This window comes from Agrilus planipennis, unplaced genomic scaffold (genome assembly GCF_000699045.2).
Source record: "Agrilus planipennis isolate EAB-ADULT unplaced genomic scaffold, Apla_2.0 scaffold276, whole genome shotgun sequence".
Taxonomy (NCBI): domain Eukaryota; kingdom Metazoa; phylum Arthropoda; class Insecta; order Coleoptera; family Buprestidae; genus Agrilus; species Agrilus planipennis.
The window spans coordinates 278952-300870 of record NW_020439102.1 but is presented as its reverse complement, the minus strand read 5'-3'; the positions used below and the strand labels follow the sequence as shown (position 1 = coordinate 300870).

Here is a 21919-nt window from a genome sequence, read left to right as displayed (position 1 = left end):
AATTGGAATTTTTCACACACAAGCCTTGCTATATGAGCTCTCAAAGCATATAAAAATTATACGGCTTAAATGTGAAGTTGGGTGCAAAAGAATACAATTAAATCCTCTGTCGGGAAAAAACGAAATGACTTTCCGAACAACCCTATATATATGTTCGTCTTGAATCAACCGGCTGTCCAGATTTTGTCTTCTTTTTTACATTTTTCAATGCGATTTTTGTTCAAAGTCGGTGGAGTATTTTTCGGAAGTAATCGTTCGAACGACTCCAATCATCACCCAGCGCAGAAGCGAGCCATGTTGAAAACCCTTATTCATCGAGCTAATCGCATTTGTGAAGTTTCTCTTTTAGATCAAGAACTCCGCCATCTAGATCAAGCCCTTCAATCCAATGGCTATACGCATTTGTGAAGCTTCTCTTTTAGATCAAGAACTCNCATCGAGCTAATCGCATTTGTGAAGTTTCTCTTTTAGATCAAGAACTCCGCCATCTAGATCAAGCCCTTCAATCCAATGGCTATACGCATTTGTGAAGCTTCTCTTTTAGATCAAGAACTCCGCCATCTAGATCAAGCCCTTCAATCCAATGGCTATACGTCACAGGAGATCAAGCGTGCCCTTCATCCCAAGAGAACTGTACCGGAGACATCTCAACCACCGCCCGTAGGTTTCGCCTCCCTACCATATATTAAAACGGTCACTGATCGCATCGGGAAGTTATTGAAGCGTCATAATATCGTAACCTCCTTCAAACCCACACAACTGCTACGAACCTTAATAAGATCAGCTAAAGATCCTAGAGACCCTTTAACACCTGCTGGTGTTTATAGAATCCCTTGTTCCTGCGGAGGAGTCTACATTGGTACCACAAAACGTAGCATCAAAACAAGAATAGCCGAACATGAACGCTGCTGTCGACTTCTACAGCCTGAGAAATCGGCCCTAGCTGAGCATTCAATAGGAGACCCGAACCATGTTATTAACTACGACGGAACTACGGTTTTATCTACAACTTCGCAAAATTACGCTCGCTTGCATAGAGAAGCTACTGAAATTTATAAACATCTGATTAATTTCAACAGAAAAGAAGAAGGGCTTCGTTTGAATAATGTATGGTACCCAGTCCTAAAGAAAACTACACAGAAAGCGCCGAATACACTAACAAGCCATTCGAGTACACCTACCGTTCATCGGATGAGTCAAGCCGAGGCTGACGCCGACGAAGCCACGCCCCTGTCCCTCCCACTGCGCCACAGTATAAATATCAGTGATCAACCTGCTGTCCACCCAGTCGCTGTCGAGACATCGAGATACAATCTACGTTCACGTTGTCAACGCAGCACTACCACTGAGTAGTAGCTGACGAAACGTCTGGACGGAATGGTTCACTTAGACCACGGCCCTATAGCCCGAATCTTCATTCTACTAAACATAAACAGTTTAGTACTTCACATAATGTGCATGAGTATCATCTGATTAATTATTACATTTATTAAAGCAAATTTCCACACCACAGTTGAGGTATTACCAAGGCGCAATACCTGATCTGCTGGTGGTTGTATGTAAACTTACTAAAAAAGTCAAATAAGTCTCCAAAAATTTCGCATCACATATGAAAATTTAAGATTTCGTCCCGCGTGAAGTAAATTTGTAAACAATACATGACCGACGTTCTCTGCTTTCTCGTGTGTACATGTTTAAGGGATTGCCTTCTTTGAAATCAATGACTTCGTCCCTACAGCGGCGATATGGTTTTAACCCGTAAATAAGTATCATGTAACATTATTGTAACAACAACTATTCTACAGTGACATAGGTACTGATGTTGTATAGCAGAATTAGTTTACTGAACTAAATATTCAGACGTTAAAATAAAAAGACGCTCATTCATTGTGGGGGGCGGGGAGGAACGTGGGGTCCAGGGGTGCTTCAACTCTAAGGTTAAAGTCCAGAATTTTGACAAGGAGGAAGTTGCCTTTACTATTAGTTTCTCGACAGCCCCAAGAGACGTGTTTAGCGTTCAGAAAGTTTTCTGTCCGAAGGGGGGAGTAGAGAGATATAATCCTAAGAGAACCGGAAGTTAGCGAAACTTCGATGCCGACTGTCTCTAACGAGTTTGTGGCCAAAGAGGTAGGCCTGTGCTTCAGAAAATTCCTAACCAGAATGGCGACACCGCCGGCACTGACGTTTTCACGGTCCCTTCTGTAGGATGAAAATTTCGGGACAAAAGGTTTAATTTTCGGACATGTGAATTTCGGAGGTGCAAGCAACACTGATTGACTTATCCTCGAAGAAGTGCTCAAGTTCAGTCAATTTACCTTTAATGCTTTGCGCATTCCAGTTAACTATGCGGAGATTGTCTAGGTGGGCGGTGTTCGACATTGGTGGTTTTTTGTTAGGCGGCGACAATGCTGGCGACCATGGTTTGGACAATGACTTGAAGTTTTTTTTCCAAACTTGGGAGCTTACAGCTGGAGGAGTGCTTGCGTGTGATTTTTTGTGGGGGGTAGGGGGGGCGGTTGTTACTGCCTTGACGTAGGAATTTTGGGGGGCATTGTCAAGGTGGTAGCCGGATGGTGGTGTAGTTCTTGTGCCTTGGGAAACAACAGGAGTGACGATTTTCTTGGGTGGTGAAGGGAAGGTCTTTTTGGGAACTTTGGGGCAGCCGCGGTAGGTGGCGCGGTGGTTCCCTTTGCAGTTGGCACAAGTGGGAGTGGCATCCTTCTTGTCCTTGGATTTGTACTCGGCGATTATATAGTTACGGCCGCAGAAGGCGCAGACCCAGGCTGCAGTAGTTGGCTGTATGGAAGAATTTCATACAGCGGCGGCATTGAGGAACTTCCTTTGTAGCTTTTGTAGTTGATGTTGATGTAGTTTTGATGTTGAGACCACAGAGCTTACAAGATCGAAAATTGTCTTGGACTTTGAAGCGATCTTATCAAGACGGACGGAGGCAAGGGATGCGATTTTGTTACCTTTAGACATACGATGGATGCCTTTGATAATAAAGCCTTTGTGGCTTAGTTCGGACTCGATCTTCTCCGTTGGAATGTCTTCGCAGGCACCACGGATTACGACATGAAGGTCATGGTCTTGTTGTAGCTGGTTTGTTGAAAATTGGACTTTGGATTCGTCCAGGAAAGAGGATAGACGACGAATATTGTCGATGGAGCTGGGGTAGACTCAAATTGGGTCTTGGGTATTTATTGACCTACGGGTGGTAGCGCCGTGGACGTCAATGGCATGAAGAATTTTCGGCCAAAGGGACTTTTGACGTAAGACGATTGAAGGGGGGGGGAGATTTTTGACTTCTCCGATTGGTTGTCAGAGGAGGAGGATGATTCGGATGACGACAGGAAAGGTTGCTGTCGTCTGCGCTTGTTGTTGTTCTCTCGTCGGTTCGTGTGCCGATGACGGTTTACGGAGCTGTCGGAAATAGCCTTGGACAGGTTAAGGGGATTCAGTAGTACTCGCGCCGTAGAGTAAAAACATGCTTATCTATTCTGCATAACATGAGTTTAATATTTGAAATAGAAATTTGAAATTTTGTAGGGAGATAAACAAAGCTTTGTTCTAGCGCCTGTCAGAGGCCTTTTTTTTAATTTTTCATTTCTATTGGAAATATACGTCCCATAAAATGCATCAACTTTAAGCTCCTATAACAACTTTTAATGATCAAATTATTGAAAACCGCGTCTGTACCGAGGTAGTGTGAACCTTTGTCTGTTACCATACAAAAAATCACATATTTATCTCGAAGCGTTAAATCACAATCTGTAGAATACAAACCCATGTTTTACAAAAAATTAGAACAAAATGTAACCTAGGCACGAGCGGTCTATGCGGCCAGACGAGCAACTACAAGATAACTCCGCCCATCTATCGATCTAGCCGACTGATTTCATACATATATATATGTATAGATACTTGTGTCATGTATAGGTACTGACCGTGTTACCTGCTGTAATAAGTATGTGTTAAGTACTTGGCACTTAATCGAGTTACAAAAAAATATCTATATCCGTAAATTTTCCGTGTCTTTTGTAGTCATAAATAATGGGTAAACTGAAACCTAAAGTCGTTTATTACCGACAAAGTGTAAAGAATAAAATGAGAAGTTATTCCTATAAACATTATTATTAAACATTATTAAATTATAAAAAATAAATTAGTCGATAGTATTCAATATTGCGAGTCGCACTAGAAGCAGAACAGCAAAACCTCACTCAGAAGGTTTAAATTTTGCTTATGTTACAGGCTGTTTGTATATGGCATCCGAAACACCTTTAACTGTGAAACAAGCGCGTAAATCATCGGACCATAAACAGTGGGAGCGAGCTATGTGTGAAGAATTAACAGCACTTAATGAAAACAAGACTTAGTCTATGGTTAAGCGTCCCAAAAATCGAAAGGTGATTAAAAACTGTTCGGTTTTTCGCATTAAAATGAAACCTAATGGTGAAGTTGATCGTTATACTGCCAGGCTGGTAATTGGTAATTGAATTGTTAACGTTGATTAAACAAAAATTCAAAATTACATGTAAAACCGCGAAACGTGTTCTTCGTTTCTTAAAAGGAACGTTAAGTAAAGGTATTACATACAATGGAAGCTGTACTTCAAAAAACGAAGTAATCGCATACAGTGATGCAGACTGGGCAACCTCTCATGACCGAAAATCAATAAGTGGAGTAGTTTTGATTCGAAATGGTGGCCCTGTTATTTGGAAAAGTCAAAGGAAAAATATTATTACGGATTCCACCATCTATGCAGAGTATGTAGCTGCTCATGCTGCTGTCAAAAACACCCAACGGTTACGTCTTCTGATGTGTGAACTAGGATTCCTTCAAAGCTCATCAACCAAGTTGTATATCGACAATGAAGCAGCTGAACAGTTAACTAAAAAGCCCCGTGTACCATGATTGTTCAAAACATATAGACATAAAATTTCATTATATTCGCGAGTGTGTTAAAATTGGTGATATTCAAGTGATTCGGGTTCCTACTTATTGTCAACTTGCGGATTTATTAACAAAAAGTTTGTCACTTAAATTGCTTAAGTTTGATAAAAATTGTAAAATGTTAAATTTAGATTAAGTGTAACAATGTATTTTTATTATTCGAAAGAGCGAATGGGAGTGTTGAGATTTCATGTTTACTAAGCGCTCTTTCGTCGCCTATGTTTGTGTTTTAGGATTAATCAATTATTTGTTCTGTTTATAGTCCATAATGTTGTTGTTTTGAGAATTGCTAATTTTTATTTGAGCTCCATAGTAATCGTATATTATGTATTGATAAACAGTTGAATATTGTTATAAACAAGTTAGTCGGTTAGTAAATTATAAACAAGTCAGTTGTACTCACACTTTTTACCAATTTATATTATAAAATAAATAACACGATGGTAGTCAGCTTAGTCGCCGCCTTACAGAATCACTAATGAGCAACACAGCCCTCCCAAACCACCTTTGTACTGTCACATGGAATGCCCGTGACATTAAAAACAAATTGATCGAACTCGACGACTTCCTCGATGATCGGTCAATCGGTGTTGCTTGCATCACCGAAACTCACCTTGCTCACAACCACAAACTTTCGTCCCAAATTTCACGGCATACAGAAGGGACCGTGAAAATTCCAGAGGCGGCGGTGTAGCCATTCTCGTTAGGAACTCTGTTAAACACAAGCCTATCCCTTCGGCTACAAACTCTCTAGAAATCGTCGGCATTGAAGTATCTCTAACATCCGGCCCTCTCAAGGTATTTTCCCTATACTCATCCCCTTCAGAGCGTAATCTCACAGAACTACCGCTTCTTTTCCACCAAAACATCCCGACCATCGTCGGAGGCGACTTCAATGCCAAACACCTGTCCTGGGGATGCCGACAAAACAATATTAAAGGCATATCACTTCTTGCCAAAAGTTTGGACTTCAATCTAACAATTGAAGCTCCCAATTCTCCCACATTCATTCCCGCCCCTGCTAGGCAGCAACCTGACATTTTGGACATCTTCGTCACGAAAAATGTCAACCTTTCCGCCGAACCGATCGCGCTAGACGCATTAGATTCCGACCACCTCCCGGTCTTAATAGAAGTCGGCCGCCCAATTCTTAATCCACCAAAACCAATAACTTCGCTAGACTGGCTACATCTCCGCTACATTCTTGAAACTTCTACTTCTAAGTGCACTCCAATTCGCACAATAGCGGAACTCGAAGACGCGGTAAGTCTCTTGTCAAACGAGATTACCAAAGCCATCGAGCTCTCCACTTCTTCCCGTCCCACCTCGACCACGACCAAAACACTNTTATACAACCAAACAAGATCTCCAGTTTGGTAACCACCTGCTGTAGCCTTGATATCGTAGTTTTCTTTAATCCTGTCACTAGCAATCTGCGTATGCTGACGAACCGACTCGTGGATATCAAGCTTTCTTCGAAGGTTGGTAACATAATCTTCTCCAGTCAAGTCATCTCCTGGTTTACAGCCGAATTTGAGGTCACAAGGTAGTCGTAACTCCCTTCCAAAAAGGACACTGGCAGGTGTTTGGCCAATCGTTTCGTGGACAGATGAACGGTATGCCATTAAAAATAAAGTCAAATAGCTGTCCCAGTCCCTTTGGTGATCAGACACTACCTTGAAGAGATATTTAATCAAGGTCCAGGTCATTCGTTCAACCATGTTGTCTGATTGTTGATGGAGTGGAGTAGTTCGAGTTTTCTTTATTCCTAGGAGAGCTCGCATATTCCACGGAATATAGCCGATTCGATATTCCTCCTTTGGTCTGAGTGCAACTCCAAGGGCACCCCAAAACGACTGATTAGCTCTTTCACCAGCTCCTCAACTATGGTTTCCGACTCTTGGTCCGGAAAGGCGTAGGCTTCAACCCACTCTGGACTCTCGGACTCTGGGAATACCATTGAGTCCTACTGAGTCCATAACGATTTCAGTATTTGGGTACAGGAAGAAATTTGCTGCCACGTTGGTCGTTGTCCGTCTCTTTTCCATTCCATCACCTTCTTTAAATCCGGGTCGTTTTCTTGGTCGTGTTTTATATTGTCAGGTAACCACTCGTCATCGATTACCATGACGCGTCGAATTGCCTCTTCATTTTTTTCCATTCGATCACACTGCTTGCAGTTCGTTTGACAAGATTTTCTGAAAACGGTATCGGCATTCTTGTGTCCGCTTCCAGGCCGGTGCTCTACGTTAAAATCATATTCCTGTAGCTTCTCAATCCATTGAACTACCTAGCCCTCCGGATTCTTGAAATTCAGAAGCCACTTTAAAGCTGCATGGTCGGTGCGTAGGGTGAATTTTCGTCCACACAAAAACGGGTTGTTCCATCCTTCTTCTTTACCAATACTACCGGTGATGTCCATGTACATGAGGATGGCTCAATTATGCCGGTCTCCTGCATTTCGTGGATTATTCGCTTTGCTTCTTCCTTCTTGGCCAGGGGCAATCGTCTAGGTCTTTGATGAATAGGCTGTGCATTACCAGTATTGATCTTGTGTTTTACGATATTGGTCCTTCCCCTACCATTCTTGTCAGTCTCAAAGACGTCGGCATTCTGACAAAGTAGATGGTGCACTTTGCATTTCTGCTCATTGGTTAGATTTCTACAATATCTGTCAATCACTCCACTTATTTCAACAGGTACTGTTTCCGAATTTACCTGTTGTTGACGTCGACTACTTGGGGAAGGAGTACTTTTCCTACACTTCCTTCTCGAATGACCTAGTTCGCCGCAATTCCAGCATCTGAGCTTTCGAGTTTCTTTATCGAACTTGGTAATTATTCGGCAGACGGTTGCTTCTAGAAATTCTGACGAATCCGTTTCTTCATGCAGTAGCCTGTTTGCTATAGGCCCGTTTAACAGTTTCGTATTATTTTGGTATTCAATTTCACTATTGGATTTATTATTCAAGAACATATAACATTTAGGATGTCAAACAAATGCACGAGCCAATGCATCAGCTAGCGTCTTAGTTCGGTCAGGGCGTATTCGTTGTTGAGGGTCACTGTCCCGAAGTCCATCAGTAAATGCCTCCACTGCCAAACTTTCCATCAATTCTTCAGGAGTATTAGGATAGGCCAGTTGAAACAGTCTCGCAATATCGGCCTCGAATTCTTGTAGGGATTCCGTTGGTTTCTGCTGACAGGTTTTCAGTTGGATGTGATACACCGCTGTTAAATGAGCCTCGCCGTAGCGCAACTCTAACCGTTTTACCAACTGTTCACAATCCGTCAATTCTTCAAAATGTCACATGCATCTCCACGAAGCGCAAAGGTCAATGCAGTTGCTTTTTCTTCAGGCGCCCAGTTATTCGCCTTAGCAGCCGCCTCAAATTGTTTGTGGTATGTGGTCCACGAGGACTTTCCGTGAAACGTTGGTGGTTTTATTCGTGTTCTCGACTCTATACCGCTTCCTTGGCTGATTTGGCTGGGTTCGTTGAGTGTACAAGATGCACCAACATCCCCTTCGACTGGTTTTGTCTTCCCATTGAAAATCAATTCTTCCAGCATTTTTATCTTCTCTTCTGTTTCTTGAATATTCTTATTAAATTTTTTTCCAATTTATTCTCCAAACTTTTACTGTTTTCTTCCAATTTATTTTCCAAAGTTTTACTGTTTTCTTCCAATTTATTTTCCAAACTTTTACTGTTTTCGTCCAATTTATTTGCCAAACTTTTACTATTTTCCTCTAATTCACGTTTCAAACTTTTACTATTTTCTTCCAATTTTTTTTCCAAACCTTTACTGTTTTCTTCCAATTTATTTTCCGAATTACTATTTTCTTCCATATTTATTTTCCAAACTTTTACTGTTTTCTTCCAATTCAAGCTTCAAACTTTTACTATTTTCTTCCAACTTACGTTTCAGAATTTGCGACAATTCGTCTTCGAAGAGGAACGTTTCAGGATCATCGCCTCCGCGAGCCGCCATTGAAGTTCCGCTTTGTTACCACTTGTCGCATCATCCCGTTCTCCCAATTCTCTTCTTAACTTGGCTACTTTCAATTCGTACAACTTCTATGCCATTGTAATGTCTTTTACTCAATCCCACTTCTGACACCAGTTGTAATGTTCGTGGGTTTAACAAAATTTCTTCTAAGATTAAGTGGTGAATTAGTCTATTTATTTACAGTACTGTTAATATATCACTATTCACTGCGCTATTTATTTCACTGCTATAACTGTCAATTTATTTCTCGACACTTATGCAACGTTCAATTTATTTCTACTCTCTCGGCGATCGTCTCTCCCTTTATATACTCTTTTGTGTCCTTTATGGAACCCTCTCTAACCGTCCGGAAAAGTTTCTTTTTCTTTGAACTGTTTACCTGATTTCCTATGACGCAGGTACGACATACACGTCTACAAATATGGCACACATGAAAAAAGGCGCCCGCGGCTAGTCGGAGAATCGACAAGCCGCTCAGACTCATGTATGCCCGATCGCACGCAAACAAGCTCGTGTGGTACTCCTGCTTGTATGTTTCTGGTTGTAGATTTTGTTGTTTCTATTTTGCCCCTGAACTTCCTGTCTCTTATGTAGGAGTGGATAAGGGATAAGTGCTATTGTGGTTTTGCCTCTGTTAGATCCTGTTGCTGAGTATGTGGCGATTCTTGCCAGCTGGTGGGTTGTGGAGTGTTGGCTTCTGAATTGGTGATTCGGTATGATATTCCTCTCGTTTACTTCTTCCTTCAACATGTTTAGGATGACGTTCGATAACTTTGCTCGTTATTTGTAAATTGGTCTGTACCTGGTGGGTAGGTTGGGCTTTTTATTGGGTTTTAGTATCATAATTACGTCTGTTAGTTTCCAGGTGTTGGGGAAGTATTTGATTTCAAACTACGAGATGCAAATGTTGGTGATTTCTTCGATTATATTATCTAGCGCGTTTTTTAGAGTGATGTTGGTTATTTCATTGGGTCCGGGCGCCTAGCGTGTAGTTTGGAATTTTAGGCAGTTGTTTGGTTTAAGAAAAGTTTCCCCAATGCACATAATATCTATGTTGTTCATGGCAACGAATGCTTTAAGTGTGTTTACGTTTTCTAGTAACGAGTGGGCGTTCCAATAGCTGATTTTGAGGTTACTCCGTTTTCTTGCCATTGTACTTTTTATTGGTTGTTTGGTGTGTTAATAAGTTGGCGTGTCGTAGTCATGAATTTGATAGCTTGGTCTGTTGATGGATTGAGTGAGCGCTAAGGTCCGCTTCTTTCTCATAATTTTCTTTGGGTTTTACTTGATTCTCGCTTTCTTCATGTCTTTTTGCTATTTGGCTATAGGTACGACTGACGTCTATGGAGACTTTCTACTGTTATTTCCAATTTGTAGCATTCCGTTTATAGATCCTATTTCAACCACCTTTATAAGTGGGATGTCTTTTGCTTCCCTGTTGGTCATTGTGGGTAATTTGACGTCTGGCTATCTTTGTTTGTTTAAGTCCTCGGCAATATATTTCAAAACCCCTTAGGCCGTTCTAGGACCTCTTCAGCCGTATGTGTTTGTGTATTATGTGATTGTGGTATTTATATTATGTGAATGTTTTCTGTGTGTGTGTGTGTGTAGGTGTGTGTGTGTGTGTGTGTGCGTGTGTGTGCGTGTGTGTGTGTGTGTGTGTGTGTGTGTGTGTGTGTGTGTGTGTGTGTGTGTGTGTGTGTGTGTGTGTTGTGTGTGTGTGTGTGTGTGTGTGTGTGTGTGTGTGTGTGTGTGTGTGTGTGTGTGTGTGTGTGTGTGTGTGTGTGTGTGTGTGTGTGTGTGTGTTGTGTGTGTGTGTGTGTGTGTGTGTGTGTGTGTGTGTGTGTGTGTGTGTGTGTGTGTGTGTGTGTGTGTGTGTGTGTGTGTGTGTGTGTGTGTGTGTGTGTGTGTGTGTGTGTGTGTGTGTGTGTGTGTGTGTGTGTGTGTGTGTGTGTGTGTGTGTGTGTGTGTGTGTGTGTGTGTGTGTGTGTGTGTGTGTGTGTGTGTGTGTGTGTGTGTGTGTGTGTGTGTGTGTGTGTGTGTGTGTGTGTGTGTGTGTGTGTGTGTGTNTCATGGCCATTTTGGGTCGTTTGTGCTTGTAAGGCACGTGCTCGTTGTAGCTTACCATTTCGCGTACCAGCGCGTTCTGGTGGGCTTGGCAGGTTACGAAGGCCTTGGTTGCTGTCTCTTGGAGTAGGTCCTTTACCCATGGTACTTGTAAGTCCTGGTGTAGCGTCGCGTTTGAAACGAACCACGGAGCATTCGTGACAAGCCTCAGTGCCTTGTTTTGCACAACTTGGAGTTTATTCAAGTTTGTCTTGGCAGCGTATGAAAACGCAAGTGCGGCGTACGTCATAATCGGTCTAATGACCGATGTGTACAACCGAAGTTTGTTTTTGAGGCTGAGCGTGCTTCTGTGGTTCATCAGAGGAAATAAGAGTGACATCACTGCCGCTGCATTATGAGTGCAATAGTGTGCTGTTTCCAGGTTAACCCCCTATCTAGTTTGACACCGAGGTACTTAACGTCGGTTTTCCATGGGATCGGACGTCCGAAGAGAGTGACGCTTGCTGCCGGAACTTGTTGTCGTTTGGTTAAGAAAAGAGCGCTGCTCTTTTCTGGGTTCACCGCTATTCGCCAGCTTCTGAACCACTCCTCTAGTTCGTTGGCAGATTCTTGTAGCCTGTTGGTAATCACGTGTGGCGCTATAGATTTTGTCATTATAGCGGTGTCATCGGCACACAGCGCAAGGGCGGTGCCATTCGTCTTGGGTGTATCGGCAGTCTAGAGGGAAAACAGGAGCGGCGATAACGGTGATCCCTGCGGGGTTCCGGCCTCCATACTGCGAGAGCTGGATCTGACGTCCCCCAGTTTCACAGTGAAACTGCGATTTCGGAGGAACGACGCTATAGTCTTCAGCAATGCCGGGTGGTAACCTGCACAGAAAATCTTATATATTAATCCATTATGCCTTGTCGAATGCCTTCGAAACATATAGGAATGTTTTGGCCTAAAGCCGAACTGTTCGTCCGGTAAAGAGTCACTACGTGTATGTTAACTTCTTCACGAAGTCTGGCTAACAGGACCCTATCCGCTATCTTCCCGGCAGCAGGCTTATTGGTCTGTAATTCTGGGGGAACGTCGGTGATTTTCCTCGTTTCTGAAACGTGATAATGTCTGCGGTTTTCCATTTTTGTGGAAAGTACCTTAGGCGTAGCATTGCGTTAATAATGTTGACAAGAGACATAATGGCTTTCACCGGAAGAGCTTTTAGGGCTCGTGATGGTATTCCGTCGGGACCGGGAGCTTTCCTTGGATTGGTAGCCTGCAGTAGCTCCCTAATCTCCTTCGGGTTCGTTGGTCTGACGAACCCTGTATGGGCCGCCCTTAGTAGACGTCGAACGTACTGGTCGACTTGTTCGATACGGTCTTCGTCTACGTTGTCTTCGTTCGGCCGAAACGCGTTCTCGAGACAGTCCGCGAACGCTTCCTCCTTTTCTATTGGTGTGTACACCATACCGCGCTCTCCCTGGATTGGTGGGGTGTTTTGGGTTCGGTGCTTTAGCGAGCGTGCTAGTTTCCACAGGGGACCTGGAACCTGGTTTACGTTAGTGAGCCTTACCTGCCACCGTTCGTTGTGTACGTCTAGTAGAGCGTCCTTTGTTTGTGCCGCTAATCGGTTCATCTCTACCCGGTCAGCCGGGTGGCAGGTGCGCTGCCAGCGACGTCGGGCTCGGTTCTTTTCCCTGATTAGTCTGCGGACTGTATCAGGTATTCGAATCGGAACCCTGGTCGTTGTGTGGGTCGTTGTCGTTTGTTCCAGTGACGACAGTACTGCAGCTGTGAGCGTGTCGACGGCTTCTTCGATGTCCCGTTGGCATCGTTTTGCCTTGATCTTAGGAAAATTTTCCTGAAGATGGTCGGTAAATTGCGGCCAACACGTGGACTTTCTCTCGTAGACGGTGTTGTTGTTGTCGGTGCCTAGTGACAAAAGAATCGGATCGTGATCAGATGAGAGCTCACTTACCGCCGAAAGCGTGAAGTCGTGTGCTACATCCTTGAAGAAAACGTTTGGTGGTCCTAAGCCGTTCGCTGCGTAGTACGTAGGTTCATCGGGTCCGATTACTGCTACGTTCCTCGTCTGACTGTAGTTGTGTAATACCGTACCGCTCGTGTTCGTCCTGCGGCTGTTCCAGGCCGGGTGTTTGGCATTGAAATCATCATCTACTATGGTTGAAACGTCGCATACTAGGATATCGTTCAAGTCCTCCTCTGTCATTGTAGAGTACGGTGGCCGGTATGCGGCTATTAGACGTAATGGACCTCTCATTGTTATGACTTCTACTGCTGCCGTTTCCAGATGTTCTGTCGATACCACAGTAACGGGATAATGTTCGAGCGAGCGCTTTACGTAGACGGCTGTTCCGCCACCTAACCTGTTCTCTCGGTCGGTTCGGTATAATGCGTAGTTTGGGAACTTTGCATATATACCTTCACGTAGGTGGGTTTCGCTTACGAGAACAACATCTATTGAGAGCCTTTCTACGAGCTCAAGAAGCTCGAAACGTTTCTCCCGAAGTCCTCTGGCATTCCAGACGAGTACCCCATTGACTCACCTAGTTAAAAAGGGATAGTACATCCTGAGCGCATCCTAGCAAACGGGTTAGGATATCCGCTGCGCCGTTTGCCCCTGCCAGGGCGTTGGCGACTTTCTGAGCGGCAGTAGCCACTTTCTGAAGGTTGAACCTGGCTAGCATCTGAATGATACTAGTCAGGGTGTCGGTCTGGGCGGCTGGGGCGGGACCCGGTGCTGCCTGAGAAGCGGTCGGTGTGGTAGGCGTTGACTTTGGCGCTGTTGCCCTGGCGAACGACACTTCTTGACGAACTGTGCTGGCTGTTGAGGTGGAAGCAGTCCGGGAGTCCAGTCCCGTGGTCCTCGCTCTGGGTCGGGGAAGTTCAGGAAATTGCGGGCAGCCGCGGTAGCTCGCCGGGTGTGCTCCTCCACAGTTCGCACATTTGGCCGGCTGGTTCCTCGGCTTCTCGCAGGTAGAGGTGTGATGTTTCTGTCCGTACTTTACACAGTATGATTTATTAATTAAATATTTACATGGTGCCGCTGCTCCACCTTTCGGTACTACAGCGGCGGTCTTTCGAAATTATATATTTACAAAAGAGATATATGCGCTATTTTAATTATTTAGACTAAAACTAAAAGTAAACTAATTAACTCGATATAACTACAATCTCTACTTTTTCCCCTCCGTCTGCTCTTTTCGCGGGAGAAAAACACCAGAACCTTCGAAAGTGATTTTATTGTTTATTTTACATAGGAGATAATTATTTGGCGAGCAGAGAGGGAGGGGGGCCTGCATTAATTATACTTACATTGAGTTAAGATGCCCCGTTTCGAACATGCAATACGATGTTTCCACATGTGGAATTTATTTATTAAAAACAGCATGTAACTAAATTAATTGTACAAATGTATTGCATATTCGTATCGGAACATCCGGTGAAAATTAAAATATCGCATATGAAAATATTTACAAAAGTAAAATGTACCACTAGGAGAGTTAGAGTTCGCTTCAGTGCAGCCTGGGAAATATTTACATGTGGTCCAGCATTCGCTGCAAGGGTTGGGGAAACCCAGAAAAACCCAACCAGACCACTACAAACTCTTACCCATAACGTTGCTTCGGCACCAATACGACAGCAATATTTTGCCAGTCGAATGGAATCAAAATAAAACTAACAAAATGTTTAATATACCGTAATGCATTTCGTTTTAGTGCTGAAGCATCGCCCTATGTATACATATGTATTACATTTAAAGACAGAAAAATATATACAAAATAATAGAACATTGAACCGAAGTTCACAACCGAAAATTCATATATACATATTTACATAAACCCCGAATATAATTTATCGCGAAATTTTGAATTTTGTTTGTCCCGGTTAATAGCAATCACTTTGGTAGCACAACATCGAACGCGCACGTAGCTATCCCGTGGTGAGTAACTAACGCTATTGTCGAAAGAGAACACGCGAGAATGATAATTTGACGCAACGAACGTTCGAGTGGAGGCTCGCACTTTCCCGAAGCCAAATGTTTTGGAGGTTCCGAGTCCTGGTGCTGTTCCATTCCGCCGCGCTTGTGTTTGACAACGGGGTGGGCCGTTTGGGGGCGCAGGCTTCAGTCTTCCAGGCTCTTCCGGTCCGCAACCGACGCGGTGCTGTTCCATGTCCGCTATCCTGTTGGTCGCCTTCTCGGTATGGTCCGTGGCTGGGTGATGTGGATGCGCAGGCTTCAGTCTTCCGCGTCGTTTTGACTCCAGAGTGGCTCCACGGGGACGCGTACGCGACCGCGACCGCGAACAATCGAAAAACGGGAAACCGAACGCTAACCGAACGCGAAACCGAAGCAAACGGGCGCGAACACGAGTACAGAGCACGCACAACACAAGGGCATTTTAATTGTCAACTTTTAATTTTTCGACACGACCCGAAAATGTCCGAAATGCGTCCCACCAGTCCCTTTCGTTCCACAGCTGTGTGACCTCCCGATAGTTGGTCGGCCACCTTAAGCCGTGAATCGCGAGGGCCCGGTCGGCGGCGCCGCGATGTTGTTCAACTAAGTCGCACTCGAACAGGACGTGTTCCGCCGTATCGGTGCCACCGCATTCGCAAATGTCGTCCTCGATTTTGCCGATACGCTTCAGATATGATTTAAAATTCCCGTGTCCTGTCATCAGTTGAACCATGTAGAAGTCGAAATTCCCGGTGATCTTCCTGTCGTAACAGGGTTCCGGTAAGAAGCTCGCCGTAGTCCTTCCGGTTGTAGCAGTCCTCCATCGTTCCTTCCAAGCCTCCAGAGATAAAGTACGCAATCGTCGTTTAACGACTGCTCTGGGCACCAGGTCGTAGATGGGTGCTGTCGCCTGGTCAGTGGCGGCGGCCTTCGCAAATTCATCCGCAGCGTCGTTTTTCGCATTACCAGAATGCGACGGTGTCCAGTGGAAACGTAGGGAAATTTCGGCGGCCAAGCTGACCGCGAGTTCCCACGTCTCCAGTTGTAAAGCGGTCGGTTGTTTCATATTGCGAAGAGCCGTCAAAACAGACAGGCTGTCCGTCACGATGGAGCACTCCTTGATTATGTCCGTTTGCCCCTGTAGATGTGTTACTGCTTGTCGTAGTGCTACCATTTCGCACTGAAAGATAGTACTATTTTCCGCGAGGGTGAAATTTTCCCGATGAATTTCCGTATCGCCGTGGTAGAGTATGAAAGATCCTCCAGCTCGTCCGTCGTCCAATCTCGATCCATCCGTATAGCAGACAGTCTCGTATGCATTTTGGACTCCTTCCGTAAACCGGAAATTGTCCATGTCCGCCGGATGCGTAGTGTCCGCTAGGTTGACACGTCGTTCGAGCTGTCGGTCCTGGAGTTGTACATCAATAATGTCGTTGTCGCGTGGTAGATCAGCAAAAAGTCTGTACTTTTTAGCTGTTTCCTGCAACAACAAATCAAACGGCAGTACTCTACTCAAGACGAAAGCCGCTTCCGTGGAAACGGTGCGATACGCCGCCGCTGCTTTTACAACTAAAGTTCTTTGCGCGCTTAAAAGAGACCTGCATTCTTTTACTTTACACCCATCTGCCCAAATCGGTGCTCCGTATAGCATGGCCGATTGTACCGCGCCCTCATATACTTTTGATAAAGCCGCGCCCCTGAAACCCCAAGTTAATCTTGCCGCCGCGGCAATTTTATGTGAAATTTCTTTCCCCTTGTTCGTGACATACTGTATATGAGGTTTCCACGACAATTTTTCATCAATAAAAATCCCTAGATATTTTATGCTCTCAGAGCAATGTACGAAACGCCCGTTGAAATTAAAAGCAGGTCTCTGTTGATTAATACTTTTCCCAAAAAACAGCGCTTCTGTTTTTCCCTCGTTAAATTTTAATTTTAGATCATCGGCCCAATTTGACAACATACCGAGTGCTTGGTTAACAGTGCTTTTCAAAACTTTATATTGACGCGCTTCGACGACGAGCAAGGTGTCGTCGGCAAATGAAAATATTTTAGACCCGGCCGGTAACTGAATATCGAAAATAGTGTTGTACAGGATGTTCCACAATAATGGCCCGGAGCACGAGCCTCGTGGACAACCCCGTTCAACATTCTTCACAATAGCAGTACCGGAAATTGTATTTAATCCGCCATTTTTGCCAATTTCAAATTGTAAACGCGTAGTGAATATCCTATCTAAAATATTGACAACTATCGGTAGTAGACTAATAGGCCTAAAACTATTTACCTCGCTAAAATTCCTTTGACCCGGTTTTGGAATAATTTTTACGGACTGTTTTTTCCAGCAGGCTGGAAAAATGCCCTTTTTAAAACAATCGTTAAAAATTTTTATAAAAACGTCCGGTGCGGTCTGAAATGCTACCAGGGCTGCGTCGGAAGTTATCCCGTCGAGTCCCGGTGCTTTCCGCGGGTTCATCCTGCTTGCGGCGCGTTCAATTTCCGCGTACGTAATGTCCTTAAAAAATGGGTCGTTATCAATTAAATTTTGTGCGGCCGTGCGAACTCGCTGATGCGATTCACTATCCGTGCCGCGGTCGTCCGACGGGAAAAAGGAATCTAAAATAAACTCCGCGGTGTCCCTTGTGTTTTTTGTGTACGTGCCGTCGGGCAACTTTAAATTTTGGATTGAAGACCTGTTTGAGTTTTTTCCGCGGATGACCTTGTATGCTGTTCCCCACGGGTCCTTTTCAGAGTCCCTCGTACAAAATTCCCTAAATTTATTTGCCCTAGTTTTTTCTAAAAGCTCCTTATATTCACGGAACACACGGTTGTATTCCGCGCGCTTGATCTCTCGTGCCGCTTGATTTTTTTCGCGCTGAAAAGAACGTCTAATTTTCCGCGATTGGGACCTTTTTTCGGTAAGTTGTTTGGTCCACCACGGTACACTTTTTGCGAAATGTTTTTTAAGTGGCATAGAAGCCTCGCACGCTGTAACTATGCAGTCATTTAAAAAGTTTGCGCGTTCTGAAATGTCATTTTCGTCGATTAGTACTATATTTCCTATGCTATCCCTAAAACTGTCCGAAAAGGTTTGCCAATTTGCTTTTTTATTACAAAACCTACGGTCAACGATATTAGTTTCGTTTTTGTCAAACGAAACCTGCCACGTGATTAATTTGTGGTCAGAAAGTGTTTCTTCGTCTGATAAATGCCAATTTTTTATTAAAGTTAATGCATTAAAATTTGCTAACGTTAAATCAACAAAACTTGACCCGCGATGTCCAACAAAAGTAGGTTCGACATTATTATTTAAAACGATAAAGTTATTATTTTCAAATATTTCCAAAATATTATTACCTCTATTGTCATTTATCGGACTGCCCCAAATATAATTTTTCGCATTAAAATCACCTGCCATAACAATAGGTCTTGTTTGGTCGAGTTCTGAGAATACGTCATTAAGGCGTTCGAGAAACTTGTTCTCGTCGACGTTCGACCCCGCGGGTGGTAAATAGACATTAACAAGAACTATCGTTATGGTATTTACGGTAATTTCAACGACAATTATATTATCGCAAGAAATACTTTCTAAAAATAAACAAGAAATATTTGAATTATTTACAATAACTGCTACTTTAGGAATATTACATGATTTATAAATTACCAAGTTATTTTTAGCAAAACCAACAACTTTCGATCTATTGACCGTAGGTTCTTGTACAAAACAAATATCTAATTTTTGATCTAAAATAACCTTCAAGAGATTGCTAGTAGCCGCCTTGCCCTTACCTAAATTGATTTGGCCTAAATTTAAAACGAAATCCGCGTCGGGGTTATTTTTATGGTTTTTAATTACCATAAAAATCTATGTTGGCTAGAATAGAGTTTTTAATTCTATTCATCGTCGGGCAAGACTGGCTTTTTGCGTCATGGTCTGTACTAACGGGCGCGTGTTTTTTGTCCTTATTAGACCTGACACAAACTACACACGAGGTAGTTTTAGACTTACAGTCCTTGAAACTGTGTTTACCGCCACATTTTCCGCAAATTTGCTCTTTAACCTTACAATTTTTCGATAAGTGCCCAAAGTCGTAACATTGGAAACACTGTAATAATGAAAAATGGTCCCTAATAAAAACGCGCTGCCAATTTAGATAAATTGGCCTATCTAACATTTTCTGTCTCAATACGGGATTAATTTCGAAGATTGCGCTGTAACTATTCCTACTGTTACGCGATTCAAAAACAGCAAGTTGTCTAAAATCGGCTTTAAACTTGTTTACGTCGTTACCATAAAGACTATCTATAAAATCATTATGCCCTAATATCGTTTCATGTAAATCCTCCGCGTTTAAATCTTTGTTTACCCTGTCTATCCTTACTCGCGGCCACCGTTTTTTGATATCCCTGACCGCGACATCGTCTTTTGCTTTGATAAGCAACGACTTTTTAATTTTTTCGGCGTCTTCTTTCCTTGCACAGTCAACCACTAGCACGCCAGATTTCGTGGCCGTAACATTTTTGACCGCGGTATTATTTTTTATCGGGTCTACCGAACGCATAACAACCTTCCTAACATATTCGGCATCTTTCCCTACTTTTTTAGATTCTATTCTAACCGGAAATGAATTTTCGCTGACCCTATTGTTGTTAACTACGTTTTTCCCTGATCTAAGCTTATCCGCGTAAGAAAAACAAGGTGTACTTACAGTTTTGGCGGAGTTTTCCTTGACCTCTTTCACTTCCGCGTCTTTCCTTTCGATGGTATGGCGAAGTTCCTTCACAACTCCTGCCATTTGGACGAGCTCCTCCATCAGCTGGTCCGCCGTATCCCGAATTGTCCGCCGGTCAGCAACTTTAATGGTCTCCGCCTTCAAAGGTACCAACTCCCGAATAATCTTAAAAAGACGCCTAGCATTAGCGGACATAGTATCTTCAGGATACTTACCATATGTTCGGCATGTCTCTCCGCTGTCCCTACGTCGCATTTTTTTAATTTCCGCGGCACTAACACACTCAGGCTCGTCGTCACACCACGGAGTCGTTTTTTTCCGTTTCCCGGACTCGGAGCTGCACTCCATCGCACTCGCTTCACTAGCACAACTGACGAACGAGTTCGACCGAACTCGTTCGTGTTCACTCGGCCCGATGGGCGTGGCACTACGCTGGCTCTCGGACATCGCACAACCGATCGGTTCGGCTGCTCGATGCGAACTCCGTACTTTACACAGCGGGCGGTTGCCGTGCAGTTTCTCTGAGCGTGCCCGAAGCGTTTGACATCGGTGGCACTGGCCGATGGTGGTCCTTTGTCGTGGCGTCTCTACTGAAATCTTAAGAAAACAAACTGTTGTTAGTTTAAAGATTTCTTTACTTTTGTCGTCTTTAGGTAGGATGACCAAGACGAGCGGTATAGGTGTCTTCGTCTTAGCGCTAGTCATCCTGACGACGTTTTCAACGTTAAAGCCCTGCGCCTTCAAGTCTTCTGAGACATCCGCAGCCTGGATGTCTGTCGGGATACCGCGAAGTACTACCTTCAGCGGCTTGTCCTCTTGAAGCAGGTACGTGTGATACTCGACTTTCTCACGAACCAGCAGCTGCTTCATGTTCTTGTAGTCCATTGCGGTTTCGGGATGGACGCTTATACCGTCTGCTATATTCCTGGCCTTCAGGAATTTTATGTTGCTTCTCGCTAGCAAGCCTGCTAGTGTTGTCCACCGGTGCTTCTCCCAATGACGACTGGTGGGACATGCTTTCGCTTTGGCAACGATGATCGATTTTGCGAAGCCGAACGTCCGATTTCGCTTATAGTATCGCTGGCTATTTCGACGTCGACTGGCAATCCCTGGAAGGTGTTGCTCGTCGGTGTCGGTGGCGGTGTCTTCACCCTGACACTCGTCACACGAAGCTTCTTGGTAGGATGCTGGAAGCTTCCTACCTCGGTTGGAGCAGCCGCTTCTTCCATCTCCGTCGGTCGCTTAGGGCTGTCCTCCGTCGCTGAAATGGTTTTTGGTAAGATTTAGTCTTAAGAAAGACTGTGTTTTTTCTATCGGCTATCGGCTATCTGGACACGTCGAAGATCAGTCGAAGTGTTTTTTTTTTTTGACTAGCAGGGGTTCACGGTCGACGTTTCTATTGGCTGAGACCGGTTGTCGTGCTCTGCCGTGGATTAGACAGAGGCACATCGTTCTCTTGCTGGTTCGTGTACGATGTTGTTGCTGCTGATTTGGTGGTGGGGGAGAGGGACCGGACGCAAGTCGTCGATGTATGTAAATTTTTTGTGGGACGGTGTCAAAATCAACGATGTATGTGGTATCGTTGATCGGTTAAAGTATTGGGTGTGGTCCTGTCCATTTAGGCACGAATGGTTGACCAGTTTGTAAGAACACTCGGACGAGCACTTGTTCCGCGGGTTGGTAGGAATTTGGTTTTGCACGTTGGGGTGGTTTATGACGTCCTACATAGGCGTTCTGATGTTCCCTGGCGGCGGTCCTGAGTCCTGAGTTGTTCATGGTATTCTTGGCACTGGAGAGTGGGGTTGTCCCTACTTCCGGGGTAAAGCAGGTTGTACCCGAACAGTAGCGACTGTCCCGTCTTTGCGTTAGGTCTTTCGCCGAAGAGCGAATAAGGCTCAATTGAACCGGACATCCCAAGTAAATGGGCGCCGGCGGGATAACAGGATCCGCATCCGGTTTCTTACTTTCCTGGTTTCTCCTCTCGACGGGATTGGCTCGGGGATGATACATCGGGGTGTTCTGTAAACGTAGAGAGTATCGCCGACAGAAGTTGGTTCAGCGAGGATAGATGACACTATCAGGTTTACATACCTATGTATGACCTCACTACTTCCGAACCAACGCTTGGTCGAAAGCGTAGTCGCCCGCCAAGCCGCCCAGTTTTTCAGGCGCAAAGCCTACGTTTACCGAGG

General features: G+C 44.3%; 2 protein-coding genes across 2 annotated transcripts; one reads left to right on the top strand and one right to left on the bottom strand.

Moving 5' to 3' along the window:
* The first annotated feature begins 510 nt into the window (after positions 1-510).
* LOC112905332 lies at positions 511-1651 on the top strand. The gene is made up of 2 exons (XM_025977498.1): positions 511-1252; positions 1623-1651. Exons 1-2 carry the CDS (start codon positions 511-513, stop codon positions 1649-1651), a joined length of 771 nt encoding a protein of 256 aa, XP_025833283.1.
* Positions 1652-15418: 13767 nt separating this feature from the next.
* Positions 15419-21639, bottom strand: LOC112905331. The gene is made up of 6 exons (XM_025977497.1): positions 21453-21639; positions 20930-20988; positions 20366-20879; positions 19943-20298; positions 19704-19892; positions 15419-16474 (listed from the first exon to the last, which is right to left on the bottom strand). Exons 1-6 carry the CDS (start codon positions 21637-21639, stop codon positions 15437-15439), a joined length of 2343 nt encoding a protein of 780 aa, XP_025833282.1. The 3' UTR covers positions 15419-15436.
* Between the last annotated feature and the right edge of the window lie 280 nt (positions 21640-21919).

Bases quoted from the DNA above. Each gene is read 5' to 3' on its own strand.
- LOC112905332 (XM_025977498.1), top strand. From the start codon at position 511: ATGGCTATACGCATTTGTGAAGCTTCTCTTTTAGATCAAGAACTCCGC. The intron at 1,253-1,622 runs GTATAAATATCA...TGAAAATTTAAG, and splicing joins GTCCCTCCCACTGCGCCACA to ATTTCGTCCCGCGTGAAGTA.
- LOC112905331 (XM_025977497.1), bottom strand. From the start codon at position 21,639: ATGTCCGGTTCAATTGAGCCTTATTCGCTCTTCGGCGAAAGACCTAAC. The intron at 19,893-19,942 runs GTAAGTATCCTG...CGTCTTTTTAAG, and splicing joins AGAGACATGCCGAACATATG to ATTATTCGGGAGTTGGTACC. The intron at 16,475-19,703 runs GTAAGTACACCT...TTGTTGTTGCAG, and splicing joins AGGAAAACTCCGCCAAAACT to GAAACAGCTAAAAAGTACAG.